At 37.9% G+C, this 19,559-nt stretch overlaps 1 protein-coding gene across 1 annotated transcript in view; it reads left to right on the forward strand.

Moving 5' to 3' along the window:
* RALA (RAS like proto-oncogene A) overlaps positions 1-19,559 on the forward strand; it is a 29,838-nt gene that overhangs the window by 2,318 nt on the left and 7,961 nt on the right. The window contains exons 2-3 of the mRNA XM_065831607.2: positions 17,877-18,031; positions 18,836-19,044. Coding sequence (XP_065687679.1) covers positions 17,918-18,031; positions 18,836-19,044 — 323 coding nt within the window. The 5' untranslated portion in view covers positions 17,877-17,917. The remainder of the gene's footprint in view (positions 1-17,876; positions 18,032-18,835; positions 19,045-19,559) is intronic.

A 19,559-nucleotide genomic window follows, 5' to 3' on the forward strand; every position in this document is an offset into this window, starting at 1 on the left:
GGGAGACAGGAAGAGATGTGGCTGTGAGGGCAAGGCAGTGCTGTCTGAAAGCAATCAAGGAAGAACATAAGACTGTTAAATGAGTGTATTGGAGACCCTGAAGTGGTCCATGTGTCTTCTGTATTCAGACTGACTTCCATAAAAACAGTTGTGTTCTTAACCTAAGTCATGCACTGATGTCCTTGCGTTTACTTTTTCTAAGGGATTACCATGGAACAGGGATGTTGCATCTGAGATGAGCTTTTACTCTTGTTAAATTTCAAGTACATCTGACTTGGAAGAAGATAATTGCTGAGGCAAAGGGTGTTGCTGTCTTGGAAACTGATGTATGGCAGTCTCTGGTATTGAAGAATAGTGAGATACAGTGTCTTGTTATGTAAAAAGTTGTTTAGGCAACTGCTTTTCGGCTAATTCCCAACGACACTATTTTCCCTGCAGTTTCACAAATGAAGAAGAAATAATTGTATGAGAAAAATCTTGGAACTTTGTGATTAAATTTGTTTGTTTTGCCAACCCAGAAAGTGCTATAGGATATAGAGGTCCTGAAAATGAGTTGCTGATCACATCCCTGGTATGTTTTGTACAGGGAACTCCCACCCTCTTGAGAGTGCTTACAGCCAGCTTCTAGTAAACTTCTAATGGCTCCAAGCTATTGAAATTATTTTGCATCTCAATTGAAATCTATTTTAAGTGAACCGGGTAGTTTGGTAGGCTAGTGACAGCATTCTTGTGAACATATCATTGACTTTTATGAGAACATAACAGGATGGATGGATGATGGCAGAGTGGTGGACATGGTCTACCTTGACTTCAGTAAGGCATTTGCCAGAGTCCAGTGCAGGGCAACTAAGATGATGAAGAGAGTGGAGCATCTCCCTAATGAGGAAAGGCTGAGGGTGCTGGGTCTCTTTAGTTTGGAGAAGAGCAGACTGAGGGGTGATCTCATTAATGTTTACAAATATGTGAAGGGTGAGTGGCATGAGGATGGATCCAGGCTCTTCTCGGTGACAACCAATGAGAGGAAAAGGGGTAATGGGTACAAACTGAAACACAAGAGGCTTCACTTAAATTTGAGAAGAAACTTCTCGGTAAGGGTAACAGAACACTGGAACAGGCTGCCCAGGAGGTTGTGGAGTCTCCTTCTCTGGAGACATTCAAAACCTGCCTGGACACATTCCTGTGTAACCTCATCTAGGTGTTCCTGCTCCGGCAGGGGAAATGGACTAGATGATCTTTTGGGGTCCCTTCTAATCCCCAACATTCTGTGATTCTGTGTGATTCTGCCCACATCACGGATGCAATTATGGGACAACTGTTTTAAGTCTCCTTCCTACCTTATGAAGAATTGATGTGAGGAACTAAGGAAATAAAACAGTTGGTATAATTACTGTGCCTCCACTGAATGTTCTGCAAAATGTTTTGCATTTTATAAATTACTAAGTAGGGAAGAAATGGTTTTATGTTATTAGTCTGTTGTCGTACTTAAAATTGGCTTTTGGGGTGGTTGTAAAATGTTATTGGTAAGTCTTACTGTCTGCAGAGTCTGAAATTATTTCTAGTCTTTGTGTGTGTAAAAAACTTAGAGTCACTTTAACTATAGCAATTGTGCCTTACGGACAGACCAGGGAGTTATTAAATCCTGTTTTGCTTCTCATTGTGTTTTTTTAACTACTGTGAGTCAGAGCAAGCACCTACCAACCAAGGATTTGTCAGTGGGCACAGCTGCTTGTCAAATCTCTTTGGTAGATGTGTAACCCACACCCAGCAGGTTAGGCTTATATGACTGAGTCTTAGGAGCTCTACACAGCAGCAGAAAAATCTGAAATTCCTACAGAAAAAACAGTGCTGTATTTAGGAGTGAGAGCAAGCTGGAAAGAAAAGTAGTATAAGCTAAGTAGCACTGCCTTAGAATGACCCAATGTGAGAATTGATTGCCTTTGTCTAGAGGGTGGCTTAGTCTTTACTACTAATGTTTTGTTTAGGATTAGTTTTGACTGTCAAAATTTCCAGCACCCTTGGGGCAACACTGAAATGTCCAAGCTGTGTGTCAAGGGGAAGAATGGAGAAAGAGGTGTGTTGGAGAGGTTAGACAACATAAAGGGAGGAGATGTAATGAAAAAGACAGTTACTATAGAGAATTCAAAATAAGCTATGCTGTAATCAGTTTATAATGCTAATATGGAGAGGAGCCAAGAATGCAAAGAAGGTAGCACAAACAAGAGATATAAAGAGAGTTGGTTGCATAGTAACTCTGCAATTGTTACTTTAGTGGAGTTGCTGATGCTTATTTTTGTGATATAGGCTCCTTAGTTCAGGCAATTACAATATACTTTGTATTCCTACCAGTACAATTCATTAATGTATTTTTCTCTGTAAGTTTTCTACATCGTTTGATGCAAGTGTGTGGGAATGCCTGGTGCAGTGGCCCACAAGGTTTCATTTTAAACGTGGCATGTAAATACGCTGTGTGACCAAACAAGTGTTTCTGTAAATTATGGAAAATGTGATTTTGCACAGGAGATTGGCACCTGTGCTTAGTAGGTGGGTAGCAGGGATCAGCCATGCAGTGCTACTCCGCTGTGCTACTGTTAGGCTTGATCTTGAGCTCCAGTCCTTGTCTCCAGCAGGCTGAGAATGCTTATGTGTAACACCCACATATAGGCAGGCAGAAATGTTTCTATCAACATTAAACAGGGTGCTGTAATCATGGACATCTTCCAGACATGAAACTTCTGTGAGAAATGTTAAAGACCAGCTGTGTGTGGTGTAGTCCTTCTCTTTGCCAGTACTCTCGTTGAAGCCCATTAGACAGTGCAGAGTTAAGCTCGTCTGTCATTTCAGGGCTGTCCCAGTGTTGCCATGTTGATATAGCTGTGCTGTTTCCTGAAAGGGCTTTTAGTATGGAAGTAGTTAATTCCAGCAGCACTTCGCCCAGTGGGATTTATTTCAGACCTCAAACTAAAAGAAATCATACAGATGTTATTGTGATAGACTTCCACAGAATTGCTGTGTCAGTCCCAAACCCCACCCTTGACTGGTGAGGTCAAGCCATGGAAGATGTTTGAGTAGATGGATGTAAAGACCCTACTCAAAGCAAGGCTGGTAGAAACTCATTCTTAAAGCAAGCGCAAACAGTGAATTAAAGTGGTGATTGTGTGGAAGAGCTATTTTGGAATGACACCACAACATTATGAAGTTTTTACACACTTAACCACCTTAATTAATTCCACCTTCTAGTGTAACATGCAAATAAAGCTTCATTCCAGCCCTCAGAACTCTTATATTTTAAGAAATAACACTTTAAATCACATACTCTTAACAACTAATTTCTGTAAGGTCAAAATTTGTGTTCAACAGCATCCAAATTAAGAGTTCATTGCAATGCTTCAGTGACTGGTAGAGTATGACTGTGACTGATAGCTTAGTACACCTTATTGCAACTTGAATTCTCTGACTTCTTATACACTTATATTTTTGAAGTTGTCACTGATTTGAAAACAAATACGGAATTTGTTTTACATTGATATAGGTCACATTGCAAAGTCAATGATGCAGCAATATTCTGTATGAGTGTGATTTTTTTGAAAGTGTTGTTTTGCTTCATGCTCCAGGTTGTGTATTTTTTGTCTGCTGCTGACCTGCCATGATGGCTTTGAGATTCCAGCTCATTCATATGCACGGGAAGTAATAAAACAGGAAAACTTAACATAGACAGAAAACACTGCCCTCTGGACTCCTCTATACAGTCCAGTATTGTCATTCAGAATTTAAAGATCACATGCATTAGGCTAAAGATCAAAGTGCTTTCTGTTAAGCAAGTTCACCTTCTAAAATGTTATTTAATGGTTAGTGTTTCAAGGAACAAAAGATGGCTACATGTAACTTTCATAATGAAATTCAGTGTGGTCGGCAAATTTTTGGCATACCCTAGTGGGAAGATAACTACTGTAACTTAACATAAAATGCTAGTACTTGTTTGTTTTTCCATGTTTAATGGAGACTTAAGAACAGTAATGAAAAATTAAAAGACTGATGAAGAACAATAAGGAGGCTGCTAGTCTGAATTATTAATTTGGTTTGCATCAGTACTTGTTTTAGTGTATAGTGTAACATAAAGGACTGGTTTTAGAGCAATTAATTAAAAAATACAGGTACATTTGTTTAAGAAATATTAAAAAGGCTGAAGTTAACCAAGTGGTTTTTCCAGGTGCAGCATTCTCTCTGGGAAGAACTTGTGTATCAGGTGTGGTTGTGTAATGCCCGTTCAGCAGGAGCTGTTGCTGCCTTTTAGACTTAGAGGAGTTAAATTCTAAATCGTAATCCAAACTGTGTCCAAGTCTTCTTTCTTACATCTTGTTTTGATAATACTTGGATCTTAAGTCATTATCTCAGCTCTTTACCCTTCTGCTGCGAGGGGAAAATACTTTCAACCAGTATATATGGCTCATTGTTAATGTCTGTGTTCTTTGTTAAGGAATCCCATTGCAGGCATTGCCAACTGGGGTTTCCTGTGTTCAGAGCTAGGGAGGTTATAATCTGTAGATTGATGGTGTTCTTCCAGAGGCCATCAGCTGGTCCACAGAATACTTTAGGAAAGCCTGTATGCATACTCCCATGCAATTGGTTCCCTGTCAACCATTAACTTTAGGCATATAGTTATAGTTTTACTGACAGGCTTGCAATTACAATGGCACTTAAAAGAAATATTTTATAGGGCAGCTACTCACCGAAATGCTAGAATTTCTCAACTCCTCTTTGCCCAAGGACCGAAGAGTAAAATATAAAATGTTTGGGTTTAGAATAATTAAAAAACATTAGAAAGTCCTGGTTTTTATTTTGAGGAACTTCGTTACTGTCCTGTCTCTTTTATCGTTTTTCATTGGATCTTATTGGGAAACTCGGTCTTTTTAGTTAACTTGGTTTGGCACATGTTGTGTGTTTCTAGGAGAAGAGTGTATATTTTTATTAAAATTAAATGAAGGTTAACCTATATGTGTTAAATTTTCTGTCTTGCAAAGGTTGAGCTTTGTAGCTCTTGCAGTCAAGACAGAGGAATGAAGTAATCTAACAAAAGCATTCTTCTCTGCCAGACATGCGAGTTAGAAATGGGACCATACGTATAATATACATAGTTTGAGTTTCTTCAGGCTGGATTATTTTGAAGAGTGCTGCAAAAGCAAATTAGTTCTAGTGGTCTTCAGTAGTGAAGAAAACCATCTATTGCTTGAGAAGCAAAATTTTGTATTGTAATCTTTCTAGTAGGTGTTACTACAGTTTTAGAAATTAAGACCTTTTTGCAGATATGGGTAAAAAAAAAAAAATTCTGGAAGGAGAAACTGAAGCAGAAAGATCTTACAGCCAAATAGTAGGTGATGGGTTTGTGTGTTGTTGATTTTTGTTTTATTTGTTTTTTTTTTTTTTTTTTTTTAATATGAACCGTGAAATATAATATGGTAAAATACTGAAATGGTCATAACTAAGCCAATCAGGTTGGTATAGTTACTCTTGGATTTCCAGTAGTTTGAAGGAGTGATTTTTCTGATTCTGTGATTATCTGTGAACAATTTGAATGAGTTTTAACAAAACCAACTTTTCCAGACTTATGCATGATTCGGACTGTGTGTGTATTAAGGAAAAAAGAAAAAAGCCCTCAAGGAAAAAAAAAATGTAAAATGAGCTTCTGACTCTGTGGAGAACTGAAGCTATTAGAAGTACTGCAGCTGAATTGAAAGCATGCAAGTGATCAACTGGAAATAAAATTTTTCTTAAGTCACTAGTACTGAAGGTTTTGTAGGCCAGAAGAAATCCTATATTACACCATGCAACATCAAAAAGTTATTAGGTCACTTCTTACTGGAATTTAGAAGTTCGTGTGTACAGAAAGCAATACAGCTTATACTGGTAGTGTTTAGCATTGCACCATGTGTAGAATTAAATCAGTTAAGTGTTGATAAAAATACCAAGTTTCACTGTAGACAGACTTATATAGTAGTTCTTTGCAGGGGGGACTGACCTTTAAAATAAACTGGATTTGGTCTGTGACCACCACTGGAATGCCTTTGGCTTTTGCATTGTGTCTGGCCATAGGAAAGGAGATGCGTGAGACTCATCTAGTGATGTGCAATAGTATACAGTCTTCAAAGGGTCGCTTTTTCAAAACTCATTGCCTTTGGAATGTAATTACAAAACTATTTTTTAGGATGTTTATCAGAAGTTTTTGATAGCTGCTTTGTGTGGTTACACATATAGTCTAAAATGAGCGTACTTGTTTCTGTTTTCAGAAATTGATCCATGGTTTTCACATATATTTCTGTACAAAGAACTTTTTTAAACAGCTTGTTCTGTTAAAACTACAGACTTACATTCTTACAAGTCAGTTAACAGTTCTGCAGTATTCTGAATTGCCATGTGCACGATAAGAGCTATAAGAATTCAAATAGGTAATAAAACCAATTTTTAAAAGTTACTGCTTTACAATTTAAGAGAATTTAACTCAGAAATGTCTTCTGTGGTACTGCAAGAGAAGTCTGGTCAGTATTTTAAGCAGGGCAAGATTAAAACCACCTTGCACTGGAACTTAATGTGGAAATTAATAAATTGACCTGAATATTAATAATTTCATACTAAGTTCATGAACTGAATGCCATCTGTGTTTTGCCACTACATGTTTTATGACCATAATGTGTGAAATAACCATGAAACACTATCATGTGTCATATGATTGGCAAGCATATATTGAACTAAAAGACAATTAATTGCCTGGTTGGGTTTTTTAGTTCTACTGAATTGACTCTACCAATTTTTCAAGTCATAAATCTAACAGTTTTAGAATAAACAACATCTAAAAATGGGGAGGGATCAGAGTAAACACTGTTTCAATGTCATGAATGCTGTATTACCATGCACCGTCAGGTCTATAACCACTTGTGTCCTTGAGTCACCTACTCAAAAGGTTAATGACTAGTCTTTGTGTATTTGCAAACCAGTCTCATTCAGTGAGTCATGCATATGAAATCATCTTCCCCTGAATTTAAAAAAAAAAAAAAAAAATTAGGATTTTAGGAGGAACAATTTGCACTGCATAAAATCTAAACAGGAGGAGAAGTTACCAGAACAAAATACAGCTACAAAAGTAATGCTCTTACAATAATACTACAAAAGAGTGCTTACACAATTGTAATTGGGTGGTAAAACAGATGGCAGAGTTATAAAACAAATGAAGTAACTTACTTTGCCAAGTCAGATTTCACTAATGAAATTTATTTGCTACAGCTGGGTGATTCCTTAGAGGAATAAAAGGAATTTTTTGAAATGTAAAATCCAACATGCTCCTATTTTATTAGGTTCCATTTGGCTGGTGTATTGATGCCGTCTGCCTGTGGGGAGAGAGAATGCCTGCCTGTATTTGTGAAGAGGAGGCGGAGAATTTGGTGATACCTGCTGCTTGATGTTCAGTGCTGTGTGTTATACCATTTGTGCTGCGACCTTTGAAATAAATGTGCTTGCACCTGCTGAAGCACTTGTTCCCTGCATCCTTCATGACAAGAGGCCTATTAATAAAATGTGAAGGATAGTGTATTTTGGTGTTCCTATTTTACTTTTGTTGAAACTGCATCCAGCTGGGCACTGACCACGCAGAAGAAGGCAGTGCCTGCCTCCAAAAGGCTTTATTTGAAAGCTTAAAGCTTTCCCTATGTCAAAAATTCCATAGAAGTGCTATTCAAACAAGGCTTCTGTGTTCATTCTGTCGGTACTAATACCTTGAAAGAACTTAAGGGTGTTCATGTGAGTTCTCACCATAATACTATATGACTGACTGATGAGGCAAAATAAGTTGTTTTGAGCAGGATAAACTCCCTGAGCTATATCAGCATCAGAACTTGTCTCACTGTGAAGTGAGACGCTTGCAACGCAACAAGGCTGCTTCTACCAGCCAGAACCCTGACCTATGGAAAGGGTGTGGATAGCATCCCTTCTCTAGATTCCCTAAGAGTGTTGAGTGCAGCCTGCCATGAGCATAGTGGAAGCTTGTTCTTGCTTTGCAGATGCCATTTGTTTCTAGATTTCTCTGTCACAAGTCAACTTTCTTGCCGATGGAACAGTGAAACTATCTGGGTGGAGTTTTGATGTGTAGATCTGAAGTCATCCTTTCTGGCTGTAAAAATGACCATATGGATATTTGCTTTTTCTAGAAAATACACATCTGACGTACTGAACTTCTAAGTAAAGGAAGAGTATCAAGTTGTTAACAATTAAGGACATACTCTGCTAGCGGAAAACCTGATTTATGGACTTTTTCTGGCAAACCCAATTTTTTCAAATGTCTTTTGGAAGCCTTCTTCAGACTTTGTTTAAAGAATTTACTTCATCAAGCCGAGTCAAAATGCTTACATTTAAATCTTCCTTAGATTTCTTTAGTGAATGTTGAAGTGTAAGTGTATGTGGCAAAAAGGACAGAGTGACATTGCTGAGATTTCTTTTGAACTATTGTTGAAAAAAGCAAGCTGGGCTTGTGACACCGAATATACTGTAAGCACCTTTTGCAGGCAGAGCTCTTGAACTGCTTTTGGAAGTGAACTGCTGAGGCCCATGCTGCAAGCTCTGGCATAGTGCTTTCGAGGGAACTCCATTTTTGTTGCTTTCCAGAATAGATGGAAACAGCAGCTCTTTGCAAGTGTGAGTGGTACCTGACTTAACAGTCAAAAGTTAGCTTCTGAATGTGCTTTCTTGTAGTTCAAACACAGAGTGAAAATGGCTGTAGCTAGTGTGTCTTGGGTGACACATGCCTGGAGTTCTTCCCTCAGACCTTAGTTGAATAGCACTAAGACCCTGAGTTGTTGATCCTGTATTACTAAAATTCATTCCTGTAGGCTATGCCTTGCCCCTTTTATGGAAGAGGGGGAAAAAGTGTCAAATCAAATGCTGAATAAAATTCAATAGTAGCAGCTGGTTTACATAGCATCTCCCATGAGTGTGACCTGACTTTTGTAAGGAGACTTTAATAGGTATTTGGTATTGGAACCTTACTGCCAATGTCCCCTTCTTCTGTTCCAGCCTTTCATTCATCCTTAGTTTTGCTTATGCTAGAAAATTGGCTGTAGTACCTGTTTATCTGTCTTGCCTCTGAATCCATGCAAGTCTCTAGCATAGATAGCTTGGACAGACTAGTGACATGTAAGTGTTCATTTTTCTGCCATGACTGCTGTTAATGTTAGATCTCTCCTCATGGTATATAATGTTAAATCAATACAAAATGAATGCGTTCTGTTACTATTCTAGACCTTCATGTTTAGAAATTTAATCTAAGAGAAGATATGACTCCTACACTTTGTGTTGAAGCGTTGCTTCAACAGTGTCACCCTCAGGAAGCTAAGTTCCCTCAGTGATTAGAATAGAGATAGGGTGCCAGCCATGTAGTGAACTTGAGGAAACAAAGTATTCTAGACTCTGATGTAAAGGTGTATCTTACCAAAATTACTTCACAGTGTAACTTCAGTCAATTGAACTGTGAAAACAAGCTAGCTGCTGGTGTTAATATAGGTGTTGTGCTTGAGTTTGTTTCTTTTCCCAGTGATCCTCTGGATCAGTCCAGGTAAACCATTGCAAGTACCTAGAATTCTTCCAGGTGTTCCATAATAGCCATCACATAACTTATAAAAAGTGAGGAATCTTCAACAGGTGCTAAATTGCAGTTGAAGAACCTCACAACACTTGCATTGTTTTTCCACAGTGTTTACAGGCTGGAGGTGCTTCAGTTCAGCTTTCCCCATGCTCAGCTATGTGTTTTTCAAATGTCTACTGTGCCAGCAAGCTTGTTTAGGTAGCTAATCTGTCTGAAAACCAATATAGTTTAGCTTTTGTCTAGAGCAGCTTCTGAACTGCTTTGCTGCCTAGTTGTTGCAAACAAGTGCTATCAGAAGGAAGGTATGGGAATATCAGTCAGCCTGTGAGAGGTTCAGTTTTTATCAGCATTGCAGAAACACATGGTTGGGCATGAGTGTTGTGTGTTTTGTCAGCTCTTTATATACGCTTCATTTTCTTTTCAGTATGCTGCAAGATTTAAAATTTGAAGACCTTGTTTTTATTCTAGACTATTTCTACTGCTAAGTTTGCCAGGGTTTTCTTGTGCTGTGCCATATGGATTTCAATAAATTTCTTTATGGCAGCGCCTCCTCAGGAGTCTTCTTGCAGGATGCCAAAAAGGCTTTTTGCTAACAAAATGCTGGAATGATGACTTAAAACATGTGGAATACACATATGGAGTCTCAGTTCAGAGACTGCCACGTTGTTTATGACTATGCCCAGAAGCTGGCACTATGGCCCCGTGGATCTTTGGGGAGACTGCTGAAAGGCTATAAACTTGTTCACTGTTTGCTAGTGGTTAGTGACCTCTTGTTGGAGGAATCTCAGTGCTTGCAAGGGTGTCTTAAGAGCACAGAGCTGTGGGGACCACTGTTCTTTATAGCAACATGATGTAATTTATAGGATGATGGGGCCTCAGTTACTTGGTGAAGAGTTCACTGTTTGACTCTTCCAGGTTCAGTGCCTGAATATTGTAACAACTTGATGTACTGGTCTCGAGAGACAGGGAAAATGTAGGTCTTTTGCCTGAGGAGGTATGCTGCTGCTGAGAGATAGAAATTAAGACATTTTTCTACCCTTTGTTATTTTTATTTTTGTTTTTAGTAGATGTGTAGTCACCTTTGGTAAATTTGTTTTGTGGGTGTGGGAGGGACAAGCACCTTTTATGGTGCGTACTAGAAAGCTTTGGAACTAAGGGTTCTTACCAAACCTTGAATGTGGTTTAACTTGGTAAAGTCATGGGAAGCTATGAGTCCAAATTCCCGGTTAAACAGGTTTAGGTCAAAGGATTATTTTCAGGAGAAAGGAAAGGACTTATTGTGAAAGCATTTCTGACTTGTTCTGAGGATGAGCTTCAGGTGGCCTGTTTCATTGTCTGATGAGACTAGTCATTTCTAAGATAGGTTTGAATATTTGAGTTCAGTTTTGGCTTTCTTTAGGCAACTACTTAGAATTTATAGTTATTATTTAATATTCAAAATATTCTACCCTAATAAAATACTGGTATTACTTTGTGCAGAGCTTGACAGATGTTTTATATTCAAACTATAATAAAAACACCAAAGTCAAGGCGTGGAATGACACTTACTACAGTAATGCTGATCTAACCTAAAAAGCTTCCTTGCTCTCCAGCTCTTAAAACTGCTGGCATCATGTATCCCATCCACTGTCCCCATGTATCTCATCTATTTCTGGGTCATAGGGTGTTTCTGCTGATCTAGTTTGGATGTCGTAATTGGAAGCAGCTGTTGGGAGGGTTTGGTTCTGCTTGCCTGGAGTTGCCTGCCTCCATTTCCAGGAACATTTTCGTTGCAGGAATATTTGAGTCATTCCTGAGGTGTCTTCCAGATATTTTGCATCTAGTATGCTGGTCTGTGCTGATAATTTTCAAACAGTACATTCTCAAAGCATAATATTGCTGTTGTTAGCCAATTTGAAACTACTGGCCTCCATAAACAATGAAGTAACTGGATAAAATCATAGTATTTTAGTAACAGATAAGATTATATTGCTTGATGGTTCCTGTGGACATGAAAACATTGACGCTTCAAAAATTCTTGATCTTGTGCTTTTTTCAGAAAGGTCATGCAAGGCAACAGAGTTGGGAATCACTTTGTGGGAATTAAAAACTTCGGTGAATATTCGATCTCACTTTACGAGACGGGGTTACTGACATAATTACTATAAATTTTCACTTCAGAATAAGATAAAAAGTTGTAACTAATGTTTCTGGAGCTGATTATACTAAGTGTAAAATACAGAGTAGTGCAGGTATTAGTTTGTCTAATTAAAGAATTCAGAATTAAAAAATTAAGAATTTAAAATAAAAATTAATCAATAATAAAATAAAAATAATAATTGAGAATTTAAAAAATTAAAATATTAAGTTATTTGTTTAGGCAAACATGAGTCTTCATTACTAAATTTTCTTTAATTGTTCAGTAAATGTCTGATACATTATTTTGCCTTTTTGCAAGTATTCTGGTCAAAGCATTCTAACTGTACTTCTTAATATTGTGCAAATAGCTCACATATTTCAGTTAAGTTATTCCTGTTCTTTCAAATGTGTCAAATTCTAACTCAGTTAAAAAACAGAGTAAAAACAGGTGCTGTGATGTATGAGTTAGCAGTTGTAATTGATGCTTATTATATAAAATAGTCTTCAGGGAGGAAAGTTACTCATCATAAAAGTGAGTGGGTAATCAGGTTAATATGACTGTCTTGCAAATCTTTATGTAATCTTCTCTTAAAGGAAAGGAAACAAAAGAACTGGAATTCAGTTTTGATGTCATAGTTTTATGAATGCTATAAAAAACAATATGAGAAATTGTTTTGTAATTGAAGAAAGGCAGCACTATCTCTGCTTATTAACTAGAATCTGTTATACTAACTGTACCAACTGTCTTTAAACACAAAGCTATGTTTAACTAGTCCCCTTCAAACAAATGCCTGCAGCAAATCAAAGTCCTCCTGTTAAGGACAACTGCATTTTCACAAAGCCTGCATTCAGCTTTGTGTATAGCACTGCAGAGAATGCCAGCTGAATTTGTGCCTGTAATGATGTGTCTTCAGTGTAATGCTTCTCCTTCCCTGGTCTGTTCGCATTGACATTGCATTTACGAGACTCCAGGGGATCAAAATGAACAGGGTAGCATCTTGACCTCGTTGTAGTCACATTTGGTAAGAAAATGAGTCTGATCATGTGTTTTGCTCTTCCTTAATTTTTGGCCTGTTGGCCATTTTGGGGTGTCTTTGACAGAGGTTTAGGTGTCTTGGATATTATTGTTCCCTTAAGTTTCCTGAGTATGTGCTGTTGGCTAAAGAGGGAGAAATCTGTAGCAGTGCTCCCTGTGAAGGAGAGGAAGCAATCCGAGCTGTATGTCTGTTGCTACTCTGACCACTTTTTTGCTCCCTTTTAGTGTATAAATTGTTGAGGAGAGGGATGTAGAGGACAAATGGCACAGATAGGTAAGGACACATGCTTTGATTAACTGTTTTGGAGTAAGTTATCCTGGAAGAAAAAGCCATCTGAGAAATAGGACAACTTAAGAGGAGTCTTCTGAATTTAATCAGATGAGCAAGATGAGTGAGGGGATAAAAACCATACAGTGGTTTTCACCCAAGAGCATATTTTTAGGTCTCAGTTTATTGGACTGAAGAAGGAGATGGCAGGAGAAAATAAAGACTAATGTAGAGAGATCAAAGATTCCTGGTTCATTATTTTTTTTCTTCCTCCCTGTTGTGTATTTGCAAAGATATCTTTCCTGAAAACATTGTCCATGGAGATGAAAACCCTTTTTTGTGCTGGCACCTGATAATCTTTCTTACTCTTGCAGATCTGGATAACCACTCTGTGCTCCACAACTTTAAAGAAAAGTTAACATGATGCTTATCGTGTCAAAGTCCTGTTACAGGAACACTCTCCAGCTCACTCCTCTGCTGGGTGGAGCTGAATGTTGTGTTTAAATCCATCGGGGACTAGAGATAATGTTGTATTTCTTGCACAGTGGACCTCCTATGTAAGCTGTGAAACTCTGGAGAAGTTAGTATTGGTACACGTAGAAGCCAGTCACTCACGCAACTGTTTTACAGCTCCAGGTACAGGTTCCTGTTGCTATGTGATCCTAATCACCTAGGAACTTAAAAGTTATTTAACTGCCTACTCTTCTTTCCCTTGACCAGATATCTAGGCTGTTAGACAAGATACCATTGCTGATATTAACAAGAATTATGATTCCTGCTCCTGTAGTTCTTCTGACTTAATCTAATTGCTCCCTAACCTGGCTCTACAAAAATAATCCTGGCTCCAGCTGGAAGCCTGCCATTAAGTGGAGCACAGAATTGTGGGTGTCATTATCTGCAAGTGGGCAATGAGCAGCTATAGGAGCTTTGAGAACTGCTTACTTTGGTGGAGCAGCCACTGAGATTCATTTGTTTGTGCCTTATCTGCTCAAGCATGTTGGAAAAGGGCAGTTTCCTAGGAGTTTATCTGCAGCAGAGGTGAGGAGTGATCCATAGCATGGTGGTTAGACAATGCTGTCAGCCTTCTGAGTGAAGGTATGGCAGTACGTTGTTGAGCCAGTTAAGCTTTCACTTCTCTTCCAACCTGTTGGAGCACAGGAAGAACTGATTAAAAATAAACTTTCATATGTGTCATCAGCTGTATTGCTGCAATGGGGATTACCAGTGGGTGTGATAAAAAGCTGACCTGTATAAATGGATAATGCAGCTATTGACAACACCCTGCTTGGCTCTGTGTTAACCTATCTCTGCTGTAGGATGACAAAGGATTCTACTGAAGAACAAGCCTGTATTTATCTTCTGACCCCAAAACAACTTTGCACTGTGAAGATTAAAAAGATAATAATAATCACAGTACACATATGCAAGTATGCTTTTTTTTGAGCTTCATACAACAGGGTTCTTGCTGCAGTCTGTTATTTTTATCAGTTATAAATGAGGACAATTTAGAAACTAGATATGACCCAGATTAATACTTCTTATGAAAATAAGTCAGGCTACATAAATTAAGAGTAGAAAAATTTATTCTGTATGAAACTTCATGTCAGGTGCTTTACTGGTAAAATTAGAATCTATGTTCCTCTGTTTTTGAAACCAGTCTGAAATAGGTGGAGTTAAATGACAATAGTTTAAAACTTATCACTTTCAAGGTCTTTCTGGTCTCTGGCAGAATACTTGCTCTGAAGCAGCCTCTCTGGACTGAGTGTCACTTGCACAGTATCAGACTGTACTTGCTTTGTTTGTAACATATTTCTTTTCACATTATCTGCCTTTCAGAAGGTCTGAATTTTGCCAGAATTGTATCTTTATTGCATGGTGAAGAATTTGAGAGCAAACTGACCTTCCTGAGCTTCTTCCCACTACAAAATGTGGCAGAGTATTTATGATAAGTTTGTCTTTAAGATTTGAGGTCTGTGGTAGTGTGAAGTCTTATCTTCATGATCTTAATAGAAATGTTGTTCACTGACAGTTATTGATGACTCAGTATACTGCTTTGACTGGTTGGGTCAGGTTTTTTTAATTCCAAGTTTCTTTCTTTGACTTAGTCTCTTTGAAAAGATGTTATCAAGGCTTCTGAAAATGATTGGCTGCCCTAAAATCCTTCTGGTTAAAGAACTTTCAGTAAAAAGGAGCGTTGTCACTGACCTGATTATTTGTAAGGATCTTATTGGTTGGACATAGTTGTTTTGACTTTTCAAGTATGTGTCAGCTGTTGCACAAAGTACAAAAAGTGGCAACTTCTCTTTGTCGCAGTGAGACACTACTTGTTAAATTGCAACTTCTAGTAAAATATAATTGTCACATTTCTCAATCCACTTAAAGAGTGTAGGTTAATTTATAACACATATTGCAGTGAAACATTACTATTGTGTATTTGAAATTTTTCACAGATTGTAGTATTGATTTTGCACAAACTTACCTGTCAGCAGTCCTGAATTAATTTGGACTCTTCCAGTATTTAACTGCATGTAGAAGAATAGTCTGTTTTATTGCTTTGTGAGGTTTAGTATAGGCTATAATCAGGTATACTAACACTTCAGTTTATGTGCTCCTGAGAATGTGTATTGTAATCTGAACTTGGCAAACTGAGCTGTTCTCAGTTGATGGAATTCAGAGGAACTTTATTTATATTACTTGTCTGAAATACGTAATAGAACAAATAAGCACAACTTTTGGTATATGTGTTTCCTTTTAAGAAAAAAGTACAAAGACAAACCAATGTGGAGTAGTTCAAAATGCAGTGAAGTAGGTTGAAAATGTACACATGGCTTGGAGCTGTTTTCATGTTCTCGTACTCCCTCTTGAGTAAAGAGAAAGCAGTGGTTCATTTTAAGCAATGATGGCCAAAACTGAACTGGTTTTGTGTGTGGTTTTTTTTTTTTTTTTTTTTTGTTCTCATCCATCTCTGTTTTAAAAGAACTTGTAACATAATGTTAGTTATATTTCTTTGCTACATCTCTATAGTTACTCATGCTCATTTCACTTAGATAACCTTTCTGGGGAAAAAACAACTGAAGTGTCTTAATTTTCAGTTGCATGTTCAGAATTCTTTGACAACAGAATGGGTGCTGTTACTGACATGATCTTGAGAGTTTTTCACATGGGTTGTGGGCTAAACTTGGTAGGCAGCTAAGCACCACAGAGCTGCTTTCTCGCTTCCCCCTTGCCAGCAGGATGGGTAAGATATTTGGAAAGGAAAAAGTCCCCAGCCAGTGCCCTGAGCAAGGACAGCCCCAGCAAACTTCCCTGCGGGCTGTTAATGCTGAGCTTGTGGGATGGGGTATCCCCCTGGTCAACTGTCCCCACTGCTGGCCCACCCCGGTGTACTCGCTGGCAGGGCAGCATGAGAACCAGAAGCAGCCTTGATACTATGTTAGCACTGTTCAGCAAAACATCTAAAACATCTGTCTCTTATCATCATGAATCCAAAACACGGCACTACGCAAGCTACTCCGAATAAATTAACTCTGTCCCAGCCAAAACCAGTATGCTTTTTTACTGATATAAGTTTTCAGAAAATTGTTATGCTTCATATTCTGATTAAGCTGTACACAAGGTTGATTCATTATGCAGGAGGATGTAATTTTACTATGAGTTGGTCAAATGATCATGATGGGTAAAAGTAGTGATGTAATGATGTCTTTTTGCTGCACTGTATTATTATCTGATAGTTCTGTATATAAATTGTGCTGCCATGTGTATGTGCTCTTTTTGAGTTTTCTAATTAACGAGATCTGCAATAGATGTCTCTTGTGTTTACATGTCCTGTAATGTGTTGTTGTGTTTTTTGGATATCAGAGCTTGTTTTGATCTTAAATCTCTGGAGGAGGGTACATTTTGTCACTGTGCCGGGACTTTCTCATGTCTTAAGAACTGTGCAAGCAGACAAAATCTTCTGTCTTCATATAACACAAATACCCTTATGTTGCTCTTGGGATAGTGGGGGAATGAAATGAAGATATGGGAAGATAGTAGTTGGAGATGTGCTAAAACCCTAACCTTAATTTTTAAAAAAAGCTTTGAGATTGTTGCTTTTCGTATGTGTGCACATGCACATTATACTGTATGTGAATTAAGTATCATAGAGCCCCTTGGAATTAGTGAGGTCCAGAGATTTGTGTTTGAGGGATTGAGGCAACTTTTCCAAATATATGGAATAACTGCACTTGTAGCCTAGGAAGGCAGGTTGGATCTTTCTACTGTGCATAAACTAGATTATTCTTTTGGTTCCTGATTGACTTACTGGCTATTTTTAGGTTTTAAGTGACATGCTTGCTTTTCTCTGAAAAAATACACTAGCTAATCCCTGCTGCTGTGTCTTGGTTCTTGCTATTTAAGCTGGAAATTCCCTCAAATGTCTGTTTAATTTCCTAGCAGCTGTTATATCTCATGTTTTCCTGTATGGTGTTGACTCACTGCAGCTTCCTTTTTTAGTTCTTACTTAATAAACTAACAAGAATTATTGACAAGTACTATGTCTCTAAAAAGAAAAACGCTACATTGCCAAAGTGTAAATCCTTTCCCTTAATTGATCTTGTATGCTGTAAACCCACTTGTGCCCTTTGTAAGTGGTGAATGCTTTCTTTGCTCATGCTACAAAAAAAGATAAGTTCAGTACAATTTGTGGGATTCCCAGTGAAAAAGCAGGTAGCTCTCACTGAAGACAGCAGAACTGAAATTAAGTCCCTAGACCTGTAGAGTTTTAAAACAAATTCAGTTTAAACAGTGCATGTGGGAGGAAGAAAACTAATGAACCTATATTTTTCTTCTAGATTTTTTCATTTTATACCTGTGAATTTTCTGCAATCCAAAGATGGCGGCAAATAAGCCTAAAGGACAGAATTCATTGGCTTTACACAAAGTCATCATGGTTGGGAGTGGTGGTGTAGGAAAATCTGCTTTAACACTACAGTTTATGTACGATGAGGTAAGAATCTGAACCAGAAATTGTTTCAGGAGATGTGTGCTACATAGTGTTATTAAACATTTGCTGATACAGTGATTTTCTGAAAGGGTCTAAATGTATACGATGTGGTATGAAAGTCAGCAATTAAATTGAACAGCATTATTTTTTGAGATACCTATGAAGGTATAATTGCGCATTTTTCAGACTTCAAAGCAATTAGATGCTCTGTCATGTTATCAGTACATTTGTCATTGTTCACTAGAACTTATTTAGGTTTATTAGCTCAAGGCTTCTTCACTTAGGTGAGTTGCATGATGCCTGAAATTATAACCAATTTTTTCCATGTTTTGTTGGTGCTGCTTTTGAAGAAAGGAAAGAAAATCTGTTTCTTGTTTCCCAACTCTTTGCCAGTGAAAGTAATTCTTTTTGATTAAAAGACAGAAGTTATGGCTTTAGTGTCCTTTAAAAATTGATACTAAACATATTCAAAGTCAGGACTGCCTGATAGCATAATGGAACCAGGCCAGATGTTGTGCTTGACCAACAGCAGAGGCTTAGGGTAGTGCACAGATGTTGGTATTTTGCATTATCTTTAAAATTTCCTTGTAATGCCTGAAGAAAGCACAAACCTGTGAACTGTTTGATCCGATAGAGAGTCTGCTTTAACTATACTTATTTGGTTTGTCACATAACCTAAATACATATGTTTACTTATTAGTTACTGTAACCATATAAGGTGTTCGTTATATCCTTATATGCAAATAGAAGTATTTGCCTTGTACAGCCATGATTTTATACCATGAAGGTTGTTTTTTTTTTTCCTAGTTTGTTGAAGATTATGAGCCCACGAAAGCAGACAGCTACAGGAAAAAGGTGGTTCTGGATGGGGAAGAAGTCCAAATTGATATATTGGACACAGCAGGGCAGGAGGACTATGCTGCAATTAGAGACAACTATTTCCGAAGCGGAGAAGGCTTTCTTTGCGTCTTCTCTATTACAGAGCTGGAATCCTTTGCAGCAACTGCAGACTTCAGGTAAATTATAAGGCAAGATAATTATTCTAATTACAGTGAGATAATGACAAGTGATTTGTTTTGTAATATCCTTATGATAGTCCAGGTTAGGTGACAGCTTACTGTAGCCAGATAATGTTTTGAACATTTGCCTAGCCATGCCTTTGCTATCTCTACCACTTGAGAGATCTTTGCTGCTGTGTTTCTGAATACCAAAAAGGCTATTGCCACTGAGCAATATAGCAGTGTTCAGAAAGCTTCTGCCTTTTGTAAATCAGTGTTGCTTGGCACTTGTGCTAAGAAGCAATATTTGTGAGAAGGCCTACTGCTATCCAAAGTAATGGATCTGAGAAAAATTGCTTATAGATTGTATGGTTGCTTGTAATGTATGTACAATACTGCATACTCTCCAGAGTTGTCTTTAGTTCTTGCTTAATATAGAGGATTATATTGTGTTTTTCTTAACCTGTGAAGCACCACCTGGAGCAAAAGGGCAGCTGTAGCATGTACAGCTGTTTCGTACTAGAATATTTCAT

This window comes from Patagioenas fasciata, chromosome 2, assembly GCF_037038585.1.
Source record: "Patagioenas fasciata isolate bPatFas1 chromosome 2, bPatFas1.hap1, whole genome shotgun sequence".
NCBI lineage: Eukaryota > Metazoa > Chordata > Aves > Columbiformes > Columbidae > Patagioenas > Patagioenas fasciata.